The 17,837-nt window shown below is 47.1% G+C and overlaps 1 protein-coding gene across 3 annotated transcripts in view; it reads left to right on the forward strand.

The window, feature by feature from the left end:
• The first annotated feature begins 7,739 nt into the window (after positions 1-7,739).
• The window catches only part of GDPD3 (glycerophosphodiester phosphodiesterase domain containing 3), a 33,209-nt gene continuing 23,111 nt past the window's right edge, over positions 7,740-17,837 (forward strand). Inside the window, exons 1-2 of one of the 3 annotated variants that reach the window (XM_088457536.1) lie at positions 7,740-8,047; positions 13,915-14,061. In XM_088457536.1, coding sequence (XP_088313662.1) covers positions 13,923-14,061 — 139 coding nt within the window. In that variant the 5' untranslated portion in view covers positions 7,740-8,047; positions 13,915-13,922. Of the gene's footprint in view, positions 8,048-9,210; positions 9,234-13,914; positions 14,062-17,837 lie in introns of those variants that run through there. The other 2 variants (XM_088457537.1, XM_088457538.1) reach the window with 2 other exon arrangements.

Here is a 17,837-nt window from a genome sequence, read left to right on the forward strand (position 1 = left end):
GGCGCACCCCATTACTTCCCCCAAATGGCCCTTAACTATCAATCACTCTGCAAGTGAAAAGCTGCTGTTTGCGACTGTGGTAATGGACTTACGAGTTCTTGTTCTTTATTATCTATTTTATAATCGGCTACTGCGCACCCCTCCTTCACAGCTCTCACTGGCTGCCTGACGGACACAACCTCACTTCTCCCCACACCTCTGTTTGGATGCACAAGGCTGTTCCCCCCCCCCCCCCAAGTCCTGTCAGCAACTATAGCCTGCCCACCGCCAACCGTGAACCTCCCCCCAATTCCTGACCCACTACCCCCCCCAATGATAGAGAGATTGGGAGATGGGACGACACAAATGAGAGGAGGGTAGACAGATGAAAGAGACACACTGGGGGGGGAGGTAAAGGAGGAACACAGATGGAAATTTGGGGAAGACACCTGTCTGTTCCTGGAGCCAGCCTACGTATCCCCATTCGCGAATCCTCCTTAACAATAGGAACAAAGATGAGGTTATGGGGCAGGGGTGGGTTGAGAGACGGGGGAGAAGTAGGAGGCTGGTGGGAGATGGAGGGGAAAAAAAATGGATATACGTAATCACAGAGGATTTCTGACTTCAAAACTCACTGACTATATCATTTACACAAGTTACATATAATGTATATAAGCATCACACTGTAATGGAATTTGTCTTCATAGACTCTGGTGGATTTTACTCAGGAGCAGAGATTTGGAAAATTCTTACTGAAGCGTTTACAAAAAAATCTCAGAGCTCAGCAACCAATCACTCTTCCAATATTTCCTCACTCCCCACAGCGTGCCCTAGTGCATATTCTACATAATACCGTGCCCAGCTCTTCCTCCTTTATCCCACATCACTTCCCCTTGGGGCTAAGTCACATTTTCATCTGTATACGAGGTCTGTCTAAAAAAAAGTTCGGTGAATGGTATAATAAAAACAGAATGCACATTGGAAATATCGTTATTGGCCTTCGAAATAGTCTCCACCAGACACAACACACTTTTTGACAACGTTGGTAAAGCTTCTGGAAACTGTTGGAAAAGTCTTTTTTAGGAATGGTCTTCAGAAGTCCTGTCACATGGTCCTGAATCTCCTTGATGTCCGCAAACCCTGATCCCTTCATGACCCCCTTAAGACGCGGGAACAAAAAAAAAAAGTCAGCAGGAGCAAGATCAGGGGAGTAGGGTGGGTGATCCAAAACGGTCACGCTGAGTCAAGAATTAGTGCACAAGGATGGCAGAAGGCCATCAACAACATCCAATTTCATACACTTTCACCAACATTTTGTGCGTCTCCGTCGCCGATTTACCCAATTTGAAGCAGAACTTAATGTTGTGTAGTTGCTCCATTGATGTTCGACGCACACACGGCTCAAGACACTCTTTTGAAATTAATGCAATGGCAGTGCGGTGGCAGCCTCAGGCAAACCCAGACTTGGGGCAGGTCTAGACATGTCCATGCATGTCAGCGCGAGTGAGCGACCTTGTTGCAAGCGTTGCATACAGATATATAATTTGATAGACCATTCGCCAAACTTTTTAGACAGACCTCGTATGTCTGTTCCACCAGTACTGTAACCAACATATCTGACTTGGAAACAAATATATTTGACAAAATGTTGGGGCTCAGTCCAAATAGGATGGAAGGGGGGCCGGTTGCTGTTGCAACGGCATATAAACGCCGGCAACGCCACTACAATTAGCCCCCCTCGCAGCCCGATCTCACACAGGACCTCTCCATTAGGGATCGATCTAATAAGGTGCGAATTACTTGCACCCGCGCGTAAATGCGGCAGCTGTGTGCCACACTTAAAGGTACCTCAGGACTCGTACATTTTTCACAGCCCCTTAGAGCTGCGAGCAAAAATGTGAGAGTCCGGGGTGAGATCAGGCCGCAAGGGGAGCCAATTGCGATATCATTGCCACTGTTGCTACGGAAATTCGCCCCTTCACTCCTAATTGGATTAAGTTTATATCACTGCTGTAGCTGTACATGTCCCGTATCCCCCTGGTATTACTGTATATCACTACAGTACCTGTACATGCCCCGTATCCCTTGGTATAACTGTATATCTCTGCTGTACCTGTACATGCCCCATATCCCCTAGTATTACTGTAAGTCACTACAGTACCTGTACATGCCCCGTATCCCCTAGTATTACTGTAAGTCACTGCTGTACCTGTACATGCCCCGTATCCCCTAGTATTACTGTAAGTCACTGCTATACCTGTACATGCCCCATATCCCCTAGTATTACTGTAAGTCACTGCTGTACCTGTACATGCCCCGTATCCCCTAGTATTACTGTAAGTCACTGCTGTACCTGTACATGCCCCGTATCCCCCTGATATTACTGTATATCACTACAGTACCTGTACATGCCCCGTATCCCCTAGTATTACTGTAAGTCACTGCTGTACCTGTACATGCCCCGTATCCCCCTGGTATTACTGTATATCACTACAGTACCTGTACATGCCCCGTATCCCTTGGTATTAATGTAAGTCACTGCTGTAGCTGTACATGTCCCGTATCCCCCTGGTATTACTGTATATCACTACAGTACCTGTACATGCCCCGTATCCCTTGGTATATCTGTATATCTCTGCTGTACCTGTACATGCCCCATATCCCCTAGTATTACTGTAAGTCACTACAGTACCTGTACATGCCCCGTATCCCCTAGTATTACTGTAAGTCACTGCTGTACCTGTACATGCCCTGTATCCCCTAGTATTACTGTAAGTCACTGCTGTACCTTTACATTCCCCGTATCCCCTGGTATTACTGTATGTCACTGCTGTACCTGTACATGCCCCGTATCCCCTAGTATTACTGTAAGTCACTGCTGTACCTGTACATGTCCCGTATCCCCCTGGTATTACTGTATATCACTACAGTACCTGTACATGCCCCGTATCCCTTGGTATATCTGTATATCTCTGCTGTACCTGTACATGCCCCATATCCCCTGGTATTACTGTATGTCACTGCTGTACCTGTACATGCCCCGTATCCCCTGGTATTAATGTAAGTCACTGCTGTACCTGTACATGTCCCGTATCCCCTGGTATTACTGTAAGTCACTGCTGTACCTGTACATGTCCCGTATCCCCTGGTATTACTGTAAGTCACTGCTGTACCTGTACATGCCACGTATCCCCTGGTATTACTGTAAGTCACTGCTGTACCTGTACATGCCCCGTATCCCCTGGTATTACTGTATGTCACTGCTGTACCTGTACATGCCCCGTATCCCCTGGTATTACTGTAAGTCACTGTTGTATGTGTACATACCCCGTATTCCCCTGGCATTACTGTAAGTCACTGCTGTTCCTGTACATGCCCCGTATCCCCTGGTATTACTGTACGTCACTGCTGAACCTGTACATGCCCCGTATCCCCTGGCATTATTGTATGTCACTGCTGAACCTGTACATGCCCGTATCCTTCCATCGTCAGGAAATGGCTGATGGTTGAATTATCGATGATTTGCACATGCGCAGATGGGAGCCTTCCATGGCAGCAGATACTCAAGAAGAAGAAAACAATCTGTAGAACATTGGACCCAGCCAATGATGGTAAAATAACCACCGTTGATTACTATCTATCATAGATGATCAATGACCTCCGTAGTTTACAGATGATTTCTATAAACTACAGCAGTGGTTCCTAAACGTACTCTGTTTGACGCACCCGTAGGGTCTCCATAATTTTTTCCAAGGCACCTATAAGCCAAAATAATTACAATGCAATTTTGTTTTTAAGTAGTTGCGTCAAAATAATGTAAGTATTTAATAAATAAAAACTGCTATTCTTACCCTTTGCCCTGCTCCATGTCTCTCCCTTTGCCTCTCTCCTTGTCTCTCCCTTTTCCCCTCTCCATGTCTCTCCCTTTGCCCCTCTCCTTGTCTCTCCCTTTGCCCCTCTCCTTGTCTCTCCCTTTGCCCCTCTCCATGTCTCTCCCTTTGCCCCTCTCCATGTTTCTCCCTTTGCCCCTCTCCATGTCTCTCCCTTTGCCCCCTCCAGGTCTCTCCCTTTGCCCCTCTCCGTGTCTCTCCCTTTGACCCTCTCCGTGTCTCTCCCTTTGCCCCTCCCCATGTCTCTCCCTTTGCCCCTCCCCATGTCTCTCCCTTTGCCCCTCCCCATGTCTCTCCCTTTGCCCCCTCCTTGTCTCTCCCTTTTCCCCCTCCTTGTCTCTCCCTTTTCCCCCTCCTTGTCTCTCCCTTTGCCCCTCTCCTTGTCTCTGCATTTGCCCCTCTCCTTGTCTCTGCATTTGCCCCTCTCCTTGTCTCTGCATTTGCCCCTCTCCTTGTCTCTGCATTTGCCCCTCTCCCCATGTCTCTCCCTTTGCCCCTCCCCATGTCTCTCCCTTTGCCCCTCCCCATGTCTCTCCCTTTGCCCCTCCCCATGTCTCTCCCTTTGCCCCCTCCTTGTCTCTCCCTTTGCCCCCTCCTTGTCTCTCCCTTTGCCCTTCTCCGTGTCTCTCCCTTTGCCCCTCTCCTTGTCTCTGCCTTTGCCCCTCTCCTTGTCTCTGCCTTTGTCCCTCTCCTTGTCTCTGCCTTTGTCCCTCTCCTTGTCTCTGCCTTTGTCCCTCTCCATGTCTCTCCCTTTGCCCCTCCCCATGTCTCTCCCTTTGACCCTCCCCATGTCTCTCCCTTTGACCCTCTCCATGTATCTCCCTTTACCCCTCTCCATGTATCTCCCTTTGTCCCCCCCCCTTGCCTTTCTCTTTGTCCCCTCCATGTCTCTCCCTTTGTCCCCTCCATGTCTCTCCATTTGCGCTCTCCATGCCCCCACACCCTACATACCTTTAGTTGTGAGCACCGTTTTGCAGCATCGCTCCTCAGATAAGATCAGTCACTTAGGGGCCCATTTATCAAAATGTATTTGAGGCAAAAACACGTTTTCGGGGGATTACCTCAAATACGAATTATCCCCTGGATGTATTAAGGAGGGACCACCTTCTGTGATCCCTCCATTACCGCTGGCAGCCGCCTCCCCTATAGGCTTCTATGGGGGAAGCGATGCTGCCAAATGTACCAATATCCGGAATGCGATGCATTCCAGATATTGGCCCTCGCAGCTAACACGTCTGAAGGTGACATTAGCCGCAGTAGCCTATGGGCTACACCACGCACTATTAGCCGGCGGAGGGATCCGTCAGAATCCTCCCCGGCTATGGCGGATGCGCATGTGCAGTCCCGGGACTGCGCATGCGCACCACCCCCCTGCAGTGGCCGGCCGCTCTCAGGAGACCTCGCAGGGACGGGATACTTTCGGAGCCCTTGTACCTGCATGTCTCGGATGATACATCCGGCCGAAGAGATCGCTTTTTGCAAAGCGATCAGGGGCGTTACTGACATGCGATCAATGATAAATGGGCCCCTTATTGTCTGATCTCCCACAACGCACTGCATTGTAGGGCCCCATTCAGCAACAGGCAGCATCAGGATTCACTGCCTGTTACATTACGGTGACAGCTTTCCCTCCCATTCATTGCAACCCCACCTCGCCGCCGCTCCGCTCTACCCCGCGCCTCCAACCCCGGGAGTCGCGGCACACAGTTTGAGAACCAGCGCACTACAGCACTCATTGTCCTTGTTCTGTGAGCTCACATGACCTAACACTCTGCGGCGGAGCTGCTGCTGCCCCTAGTGTTCCCACCTAACAATAACAGCACCTAAAGGTGACCTGGGCAATGAGCCAAATTCGCTTGTTGGAAAGGTGGCATTCTATGACAGTGCCACGTTCCTATGACAGTGCCACGTTCCTATGGAAGAGGGTAAAAGCCAGAAACATAGTAAATGTATTAGAAAAGCCAGAAATCCATAGTAAATGTATTAGAAAAGCCGGAAATCATAGTAAATGTATTGGAAAAGCTGGAAATCCATAGTAAATGTATTGGAAAAGCCGGAAATCATAGTAAATGTATTGGAAAAGCCGGAAATCATAGTAAATGTATTGGAAAAGCTGGAAATCATAGTAAATGTATTGGAAAAGCCGGAAATCCATAGTAAATGTATTGGAAAAGCCGGAAATCATAGTAAATGTATTGGAAAAGCTGGAAATCCATAGTAAATGCATTGGAAAAGCTGGAAATCCATAGTAAATGCATTGGAAAAGCCGGAAATCATAGTAAATGCATTGGAAAAGCCGGAAATCATAGTAAATGCATTGGAAAAGCCGGAAATCATAGTAAATGCATTGGAAAAGCCGGAAATCATAGTAAATGTATTGGAAAAGCCGGAAATCATAGTAAATGTATTGGAAAAGCCGGAAATCCTAATAATAATTCCATTTTCGCATGTGCAAGCTTTTTGCACCCTTTGCTCGAATGTGTCGCTTTTTGTCGCTGTGCAGGTTTTCGGGCAATCCTATTACAAAATACGCAATGCAGCATTTGCCTTAAAAATAATACAGCAAAAAGTGTGCCTGAAAATTGGGAAATGAGCCTGTACCCCCCAAAAAAGGTAACTAACATTGGGTAATAGTTTAGTTTTTAAATTGTGTGAAATGGCTGTTATGTATTCATTTTTCTTTAACAGTGGAAAAATTATGGAAAGCAAGTTTTTGGGGCAAAATAAATGCTACAGTTAAATTAGGGGTACATAAAACTGGGTGCTAGTATATTTCTGTGTCATGCTGCAGCCATCTGCAATCCCAAAAAACACTTTTCCCATCCATACAGCCCCCAAAATACCTACCACACTACTTAAAACCCATTTTCTAACACTTTTTAAATTTTGACCGCCAAAATGACGTCATTATTATGGGAAATTAAGTTTATTAAAAAAATATTTTTGTTTAATTAGTCATTAGGAAGGGTCCAAAGGGTTCTGAACCAAGCCCCCACACTTTTAGCACAAAATAGGGGTTTTGTATATTTTTTCACCTGCTCTGAGATGGTGAAAACTATTTTCTGCTTTTAGCTGCGCAAAATTCGCTTGTGCGAAAAGCCGCAGCTAATAGGATAGCACGATACGGATTTTTGGTGAAAAGTTTGCACGAGTGTAAACTTTTCGCCAAACCGCAGCTTTTCACAGCTAATTAGATATGGCCCTTAATATGGTTTCCGGCTTTTTCAATGTATTTAATAAGATTTCCGGCTTTTTCGATACACTTTACATGGTTTCCGGCTTTTTCAATGCATTTACTATGTTTCCGGCTTTTCAGCACACCCCATTCCTATGAACGTGCCACGCTGATAGCCACAGTGCGACCCATTGTACTGCTAATGTGTGATTATGGAGAGTGCATGGATCATGCACCTGTTAGCATTGGGTGTGACTGAAATAGCCAATAACACACTAACAATCTCTGTCCTTAGGTTACACAGCTCTGCTCTGTTATTTGTAGATAGCTATTACTGTATATACAGCAGTTATCTATATGGGTACAGCCATAAACTACTTCCTATGCCTGTACATACATGCCCCTGTGCATTCATCTCTGCCCCTATTGCTAGTTTTATCACTGTCATACGTGTAAGTGCTAAGTCCATGTCACAGTACTGAGCGGTGCCACTATGGTCCGTCCCAATTAGGCACCTGTAGGGTACAGTAGGGTTGGGCATGGGAAGGTCAGAACTCGCCCCAAGGCTGCTGCCCAAACAGGTTCTGGCCGCGTGTGTACGAGGCAGCAGGTATACACCTGTCCTGGAATGCAGATGGGTGTGTTTGTGTGTCAGATAGTCTGTTAACCCCATAACCACCTAGGAGTCAGAATCCCTGGTCTGGCAGCTAAGATGTGCATTACACATGATGTCACAGAGCTGAGTGACATCACAGAGGACGTTATCCAGCAATGTGACCATTATGGTCGGAGAACCAGCACTGACCAAAACTGCTGATTTATCAGCTGTCAGAGCTGCTGATCCATAGAACATTCGCTTCCAGTCTAGAGAGCAAATAGAGGAACCAGGAGAGGGATACATCTATATTGCACCAGGATAGAGGTCAGTACTCTGTGTGCTAGGGACCAGGAGCAGGTACTGAGTGCCAGGAGGCAGTGGAAGATACACTGTGCCAGGATACAGGTGAGAATACACTGTGCCAGGAAACGTGGGAAGATACTGTGCTAGGAGATGTGGGTAGATACTGTGTGCCAGGATACAGGTGAGGATACACTGTGCCAGGAGACGTGGGTAGATACTGTGTGCCAGGATACAGGTGAGAATACACTGTGCCAGGAGATGTGGGTAGATACTGTGTGCCAGGATACAGGTGAGAATACATAGTGCCAGGAGACTAGAAGATGCTGTGTGCCAGGAGATGTGGGTAGCTACTGTGTGCCAGGATACAGGAGAAAATACCCTGTGCCACTAGGAGAAGAAGCAGCAGGTACAGTACTTCTACAGTGTTACAAGATGAGCTCATTCTATGTGCGAGTAGAGATGAAATAATATATATGTGCCAGTGGGGAGTAGAGGATAATCTGTGCCAGTGAAGAGTAGAGGATAATCTGTGCCAGTGAAGAGTAGAGGATAATCTGTGCCAGTGAAGAGTAGAGGATAATCTGTGCCAGTGGGGAGTAGAGGATAATCTATGCCAGTGGGGAGTAGAGGGTAATCTGTGTCAGTGGAGAGTAGAGGATAATCTGTGCCAGTGGAGAGTAGAGGATAATCTATGCCAGTGAAGAGTTGAAGATAATTGTGCCAGTGGAGTGGAGAGGATCCTCTGTGCCAGTGAAGAGTAGAGGACACTCTGTGCCAGTGGGGAGTAGAGGATAATCTGTGCCAGGGATGAGTAGAGGACACGCTGTGCCAGTGGGGAGTAGAGGATAATCTGTGCCAGTGGATAGTAGAGGATAATCTGTGCCAGGGAAGAGTAGAGGATAATCTGTGCCAGGGTAGAGTAGAAGGTGCTCTATGCCAGTGGAGAGCAGAGGATACTCTGTGCCAGTGGGGAGTAGAGGATAATCTGTGCCAGAGAAGAGTAGAGGATAATCTGTGCCAGTGGAGAGTAGAAGGTACTCTATGCCAGTGGAGAGCAGAGGATACTCTGTGCCAGCTGAGATGCAGAAGATGGAATATATCTGTACCAATGCAGAGGATACTCTGTGCCAGCCAGGGATAGAGATCCGGGAATCAGGTTGAGGACAGAGAGAAGGGATTAGATTGTTCCTGGGCAGTGACCATAGCAGAGAGAGGAGGGGACTGGGGCTGGGAGAGAGACAAGTGCTCTGAGAGACTGCTGGTGACCGCACAGAGACTGCAGGGAGTAGTGTGTGATCATAGTGACATGTTTCCTTTCTCCCGGCTGCTGCTGCTGCTGTCTCCTCTCTGTGTCCGTCACATTCTGCTACACACTCACCCTGCAGCTGTATTATTAATGCACATTCCTCTCTGCATCATCACTGTGACCCTCTCACTGCTGTATCATTAGTACTGTGACCCTCTCACTGCTGTATCATTAGTACTGTGACCCTCTCACTGCTGTATCATTAGTACTGTGCTTCTCTCCTCATCACTGCTGTATCATTAGTACTGTGCTTCTCTCCTAATCACTGCTGTATCATTAGTACTGTGCTTCTCTCATCACTGCTTTATCATTAGTACTGTGCTTCTCTCCTCATCACTGCTGTATCATTAGTACTGTGTTTCTCTCCTCATCACTGCTGTATCATTAGTGCTGTGCTTCTCTCCTAATCACTGCTGTATCATTAGTACTGTGACCCTCTCACTGCTGTATCATTAGTACTGTGCTCCTCTCCTCATCACTGCTGTATCATTAGTACTGTGCTTCTCTCCCAATCACTGCTGTATCATTAGTACTGTGCTTCTCTCCTCATCACTGCTGTATCATTAGTACTGTGCTCCTCTCCTCATCACTGCTGTATCATTAGTACTGTGCTTCTCTCCTCATCACTGCTGTATCATTAGTACTGTGCTCCTCTCCTCATCACTGCTGTATCATTAGTACTGTGCTTCTCTCCTCATCACTGCTGTATCATTAGTACTGTGCTCCTCTCCTCATCACTGCTGTATCATTAGTGCTGTGCTTCTCTCCTCATCACTGCTGTATCATTAGTACTGTGCTTCTCTCCTCATCACTGCTGTATCATTAGTACTGTGCTTCTCTCCTCATCACTGCTGTATCATTAGTACTGTGCTTCTCTCCTCATCACTGCTGTATCATTAGTGCTGTGCTTCTCTCCTCATCACTGCTGTATCATTAGTACTGTGCTTCTCTCCTCATCACTGCTGTATCATTAGTACTGTGCTTCTCTCCTCATCACTGCTGTATCATTAGTACTGTGCTTCTCTCCCAATCACTGCTGTATCATTAGTACTGTGCTTCTCTCCTCATCACTGCTGTATCATTAGTACTGTGCTTCTCTCCTCATCACTGCTGTATCATTAGTACTGTGCTTCTCTCCTCATCACTGCTGTATCATTAGTACTGTGCTTCTCTCCTAGTACTGTGCTTCTCTCCCAATCACTGCTGTATCATTAGTACTGTGCTTCTCTCCTCATCACTGCTGTATCATTAGTACTGTGCTTCTCTCCTAGTACTGTGCTTCTCTCCTCATCACTGCTGTATCATTAGTACTGTGCTTCTCTCCTAGTACTGTGCTTCTCTCCCAATCACTGCTGTATCATTAGTACTGTGCTTCTCTCCTAATCACTGCTGTATCATTAGTACTGTGCTTCTCTCCTCATCACTGCTGTATCATTAGTACTGTGACCCTCTCACTGCTGTATCATTAGTACTGTGACCCTCTCACGGCTGTATCATTAGTACTGTGCTTCTCTCCTCATCACTGCTGTATCATTAGTACTGTGCTTCTCTCCTCATCACTGCTGTATCATTAGTACTGTGCTTCTCTCCTCATCACTGCTGTATCATTAGTACTGTGCTCCTCTCCTCATCACTGCTGTATCATTAGTACTGTGCTTCTCTCCTCATCACTGCTGTATCATTAGTACTGTGCTTCTCTCCTCATCACTGCTGTATCATTAGTACTGTGCTTCTCTCCCAATCACTGCTGTATCATTAGTACTGTGCTTCTCTCCTCATCACTGCTGTATCATTAGTACTGTGCTTCTCTCCTCATCACTGCTGTATCATTAGTACTGTGACCCTCTCACTGCTGTATCATTAGTACTGTGACCCTCTCACTGCTGTATCATTAGTACTGTGCTTCTCTCCTCATCACTGCTGTATCATTAGTGCTGTGCTTCTCTCCTCATCACTGCTGTATCATTAGTGCTGTGCTTCTCTCCCAATCACTGCTGTATCATTAGTACTGTGCTTCTCTCCCAATCACTGCTGTATCATTAGTACTGTGCTTCTCTCCTCATCACTGCTGTATCATTAGTACTGTGCTTCTCTCCTCATCACTGCTGTATCATTAGTACTGTGCTCCTCTCCTCATCACTGCTGTATCATTAGTACTGTGCTTCTCTCCTCATCACTGCTGTATCATTAGTGCTGTGCTCCTCTCCTAATCACTGCTGTATCATTAGTACTGTGCTTCTCTCCTCATCACTGCTGTATCATTAGTACTGTGCTTCTCTCCTCATCACTGCTGTGTCATTAGTACTGTGCTTCTCTCCTCATCACTGCTGTATCATTAGTACTGTGACCCTCTCACTGCTGTATCATTAGTACTGTGCTTCTCTCCTCATCACTGCTGTATCATTAGTACTGTGCTTCTCTCCTCATCACTGCTGTATCATTAGTGCTGTGCTTCTCTCCTCATCACTGCTGTATCATTATTACTGTGCTTCTCTCCCAATCACTGCTGTATCATTAGTACTGTGACCCTCTCACTGCTGTATCATTAGTACTGTGCTTCTCTCCTCATCACTGCTGTATCATTAGTACTGTGCTTCTCTCCTCATCACTGCTGTATCATTAGTACTGTGACCCTCTCACTGCTGTATCATTAGTACTGTGACCCTCTCACTGCTGTATCATTAGTACTGTGCTTCTCTCCTCATCACTGCTGTATCATTAGTGCTGTGCTTCTCTCCTCATCACTGCTGTATCATTAGTGCTGTGCTTCTCTCCCAATCACTGCTGTATCATTAGTACTGTGCTTCTCTCCCAATCACTGCTGTATCATTAGTACTGTGCTTCTCTCCTCATCACTGCTGTATCATTAGTACTGTGCTTCTCTCCTCATCACTGCTGTATCATTAGTACTGTGCTCCTCTCCTCATCACTGCTGTATCATTAGTACTGTGCTTCTCTCCTCATCACTGCTGTATCATTAGTACTGTGCTCCTCTCCTCATCACTGCTGTATCATTAGTACTGTGCTTCTCTCCTCATCACTGCTGTATCATTAGTACTGTGCTCCTCTCCTCATCACTGCTGTATCATTAGTACTGTGCTTCTCTCCTCATCACTGCTGTATCATTAGTGCTGTGCTCCTCTCCTAATCACTGCTGTATCATTAGTACTGTGCTTCTCTCCTCATCACTGCTGTATCATTAGTACTGTGCTTCTCTCCTCATCACTGCTGTGTCATTAGTACTGTGCTTCTCTCCTCATCACTGCTGTATCATTAGTACTGTGACCCTCTCACTGCTGTATCATTAGTACTGTGCTTCTCTCCTCATCACTGCTGTATCATTAGTACTGTGCTTCTCTCCTCATCACTGCTGTATCATTAGTGCTGTGCTTCTCTCCTCATCACTGCTGTATCATTATTACTGTGCTTCTCTCCCAATCACTGCTGTATCATTAGTACTGTGCTTCTCTCCCAATCACTGCTGTATCATTAGTACTGTGCTTCTCTCCTCATCACTGCTGTATCATTAGTACTGTGCTTCTCTCCTCATCACTGCTGTATCATTAGTACTGTGACCCTCTCACTGCTGTATCATTAGTACTGTGCTTCTCTCCCAATCACTGCTGTATCATTAGTACTGTGCTTCTCTCCTAATCACTGCTGTATCATTAGTACTGTGCTTCTCTCCTCATCACTGCTGTATCATTAGTACTGTGCTTCTCTCCTAATCACTGCTGTATCATTAGTGCTGTGCTTCTCTCCTAATCACTGCTGTATCACTAGTACTGTGCTTCTCTCCCCATCACTGCTGTATCATTAGTACTGTGCTTCTCTCCTCATCACTGCTGTATCATTAGTACTGTGCTTCTCTCCTCATCACTGCTGTATCATTAGTACTGTGCTTCTCTCCTCATCACTGCTGTATCACTAGTACTGTGCTTCTCTCCTCATCACTGCTGTATCATTAGTGCTGTGCTTCTCTCCTCATCACTGCTGTATCATTAGTACTGTGCTTCTCTCCTAATCACTGCTGTATCATTAGTACTGTGCTTCTCTCCTAATCACTGCTGTATCATTAGTACTGTGCTTCTCTCCTAATCACTGCTGTATCACTAGTACTGTGCTTCTCTCCTCATCACTGCTGTATCATTAGTACTGTGCTTCTCTCCTAATCACTGCTGTATCATTAGTACTGTGCTTCTCTCCTAATCACTGCTGTATCACTAGTACTGTGCTTCTCTCCTCATCACTGCTGTATCATTAGTACTGTGCTTCTCTCCTCATCACTGCTGTATCACTAGTACTGTGCTTCTCTCCTCATCACTGCTGTATCATTAGTACTGTGCTCCTCTCCTCATCACTGCTGTATCATTAGTACTGTGCTTCTCTCCTAATCACTGCTGTATCATTAGTGCTGTGCTCCTCTCCTAATCACTGCTGTATCATTAGTACTGTGCTTCTCTCCTAATCACTGCTGTATCATTAGTACTGTGCTTCTCTCCTAATCACTGCTGTATCACTAGTACTGTGCTTCTCTCCTAATCACTGCTGTATCATTAGTACTGTGACCCTCACTGCTGTATCATTAGTACTCTGACCCTCTCACTGCTGTATCATTAGTACTGTGCTTCTCTCCTCATCACTGCTCTCATCCTCTCTGCAGCCCCCATCATGCTGCCCCACCTGTATTACCTGGTGCCTGTGCTGGGGGGCTATGCTGTCACCTCCTATTACCTGCTGAGGAATCCGCACATCCTGCACAAGCGCAAGAGGCTCCCCTTCCACTGCCGGCACATCTCCCACCGAGGGGGTGAGTACCACACCTGGCGGGCTCCCCTTCCACTGCCGGCACATCTCCCACCGAGGGGGTGAGTACCACACCTGGGGGGGCTATTCCACTGCCGGCACATCTCCCACCGAGGGTGTGAGTACCACACCTGGCGGGCTCCCCTTCCACTGCCGGCACATCTCCCACCGAGGGGTTTGAGTTCTTCACCTGGGGGGCTCCCCTTCCACTGCCGGCACATCTCCCACCGAGGGGTTGAGTACCACACCTGGGGGGCTATTTCACTGCCGGCACATCTCCCACCGAGGGGTTGAGTACCACACCTGGCGGGCTCCCCTTCCACTGCCGGCACATCTCCCACCGAGGGGTTTGAGTTCTTCACCTGGGGGGCTCCCCTTCCACTGCCGGCACATCTCCCACCGAGGGGTTGAGTACCACACCTGGGGGGCTATTTCACTGCCGGCACATCTCCCACCGAGGGGGTGAGTACCACACCTGGGGGGCTATTCCACTGCCGGCACATCTCCCACCGAGGGTGTGAGTACCACACCTGGCGGGCTCCCCTTCCACTGCCGGCACATCTCCCACCGAGGGGTTTGAGTTCTTCACCTGGGGGGCTCCCCTTCCACTGCCGGCACATCTCCCACCGAGGGGTTGAGTACCACACCTGGGGGGCTATTTCACTGCCGGCACATCTCCCACCGAGGGGTTGAGTACCACACCTGGGGGGCTCCCCTTCCACTGCCGGCACATTTCCCACCGAGGGGGTGAGTACCACACCTGGGGGGCTATTCTTCTTCCACTGCCGGCACATCTCCCACCGAGGGGTTGAGTACCACACCTGGGGGGCTATTCCACTGCCGGCACATCTCCCACCGAGAGGGTGAGTACCACACCTGGGGGGCCTCCCTTCCACTGCCAGCACATCTCCCACCGAGGGGGTGAGTACCACACCTGGAGGGCTATTCCACTGCCGGCACATCTCCCACCGAGGGGGTGAGTACCACACCTGGGGGGCCTCCCTTCCACTGCCGGCACATCTCCCACCGAGGGGGTGAGTACCACACCTGGGGGGGCTATTCCACTGTCGGCACATCTCCCACCGAGGGGGTGAGTACCACACCTGGGGGGCTATTCCACTGCTGGCACATCTCCCACCGAGGGGGTGAGTATCACACTGGGGGGCTATTCTTCCACTGCCGAACATCTCCCACCGAGGGGGTAAGTACCACTCCTGGGGGGCTCCCCTTCCACTGCCGGTACATCTCCACATCGCATAGTGTGTTCCCAGCTTAAGAATCATGTAATAATAAAGGCTGTAAAGTGGGAGCGCCCCCCTTATATGCGCGATACCCACCCCTTCATTATAATTTAAATGTCTGTGGACTCAAAAGCCTGTTTTTGGCTGAGGTACATTCTCGAGGTCAGATTGCATTCAGCTAGGAACACCCGTAACCCCCATACCTGCCCCTCAGGTGCGGAGATTTGCATTCCCCACTATTGAGATGTGTTGCTTATCTGTATAATAGGTCACAATGGCACAACATGGCATTCGTACTGCGGAATTCAGTAATAGGCTAAAGTCAGAGCTTATTCTGTGCTGGATACAGATGATTATCTATGTCCTCGCAGCATATGTAATAAGAGTCCCAGTTCTCTTTTATCTATGAATTAAAAAGTTATAGATTTTTGGGTTTTATGTTTTTTTTCATAATCACCTATTATATGACAGTCACTGTTCTTAGCTGTCCTGAACATCATTATCTCCTTTTAAAAATCTCTCTGGAGGGCAAGCAAGTATGTCTGACACACACACTCACACAAACAGAGCATCGTTACCTATTTTCAGCGATTATATATTTTTATTCCAGCAAGAATTTCAACTGTAATTTAATATCGGGCCTAAGTCAACGCGGCGTGCTTGGATTGGAAAATTATATATTTTCCATCCCAGCACACAGGATTTTGCCTAAAATTTGTCTAATATCCCAGTGGGAAACTCTGACTTAAAAAAACAAAAAACCAGTGCTTGATTAATAATGTCCTCAGACGCTCAGCATATCAGGTGATGGCAGCGGGGGGGGGGGGGGAAATGTACAGTACACAGAGCAGACAGAACTCAGTGGTTTATTTCTAAACCACTCTGCTCAATAAATCTTGTGCTGTGTAACTGTGGTTGCCGTGGTAGTCACATGACACTGCACAGAATGACTCATCATTCATAGCAGCCTTAAGAAACAAAGGACAAATGGTAATTACCAAGTATTGGGATTTGCACTGCCTTATGCTAATGTGTGTTATGTGCAGCTTTGTATATTTTCATATATGATGTAACGGGGCCATACATATTGGCTATAAGTTGCCATGCATGACAATTAATATAACTACAGCTTTAGATCACCAGGTGCCATATAACGGTATCTCCCAGTATTTGGGAGGCCAGAATTGGGACCAGGGAATGTGTCCATGGCCCACCGGGGGCATGTGCCTGTGCCATAGTGGGCGTAACCAAAGATTTATCCGTATCTTACACAGTATTTGAGGAGTCTTGGGCCACTTCCTCCTACAACACTTCAGTTCATTAAGGTTCAAGGCCATTTGTGTATGCGCAAATTTCTTAGGGTTCCATCACTGCATCCCAGTGGGGTGAGGTACACTTACCTGCTTTTTTGTATCTGGCCACCAAGAGCCACGGCGAGTGAAGGGGCAGGTGAGTACAGCTGAGAAACGCGTCACCATGTCCCATCCATTTTATTAGAAGAAAGGACAGGATGCCGGATGTCTGTCTACTCTTTTGAGAACCAGAGAACTTGCCCAAATTCATCGGTGTCCCGAATATTCTGGGACAGTAGACAAGTATTGGTTGAGGTTTGGAATTACTTGATTGAACACATTGATTTTTTTTATTTTTTAGCCACTCGGTTGTTGATTTGCTGGTGGTATTTGGATTATTGTCCTGTTGTTATGATCAACTTCTGGTCGAGCTTTAGTTGTTGGACAGACAGCCTCTTGTAGTCCTTTATATTTCCCTGGTATAATGAGGAGTACTTGGTGGACTTATAGAGATTGGGAGACCCCATGGTCTTGTGGCTGCAGAACGATCTCAAAACACCAGCCTTTAGTATGAGGTTCTTGTGGCAATGTTCTGTGCCTGGATTTGGCATTAGGGCCAAACAAGTCTACTTGGGTCTTGTCTGTCGAGACTCGTTGGTCCACATGTCTTGTGTTTCATTCACGTTCAATCTTACAAGCCTAAGCCGTACTGTACATGTTTGTTACATGAGGTTAGAGGACATTTTAAGACCTTGGAATTCAGCAGGAATTATAATTTCTTATATGATTGTCAACTTTTGACCCCAAAAGTTTGACCAAGTCCGTGGTTTGTTTAAGACTACTTGGGGACCCCTGCACTAGCTGACCATTAATTTTCTCCTGATTGTTTGGTAGAAATTACCTGTTCAGCAATTCCAGGGACAAATATTTACTGCCTGCAACTGTCCATAGACTCTGCAGCTTTCTGATTACTGTTTAAATATATTACTGTCCGCTTTTAGCCTCCTCCTGGTCTTTTTAGCTGTGGTGCAGTTTTTATTGCTCCCAGACACGATGCAGATTTGCTCTAGGCACCGTTCTGTACTGTGCGCAGAGTGCAACACAGATGTGTCGTATCCCATCCCAGCATAAAATAAGCATCTTGCCAGATCACACTGCTGAAAAGCACAGACGTAAGCTGGAATAAATAATGAACGTGTTAAGGGGCATGCTATGCATTAAACTCGTCTGGAGGTGGAGAACCCTTT

Source organism: Taudactylus pleione, unplaced genomic scaffold (genome assembly GCF_031769625.1).
Source record: "Taudactylus pleione unplaced genomic scaffold, aTauple2 ptg000762l, whole genome shotgun sequence".
NCBI classification, from domain to species: Eukaryota; Metazoa; Chordata; class Amphibia; order Anura; family Myobatrachidae; genus Taudactylus; species Taudactylus pleione.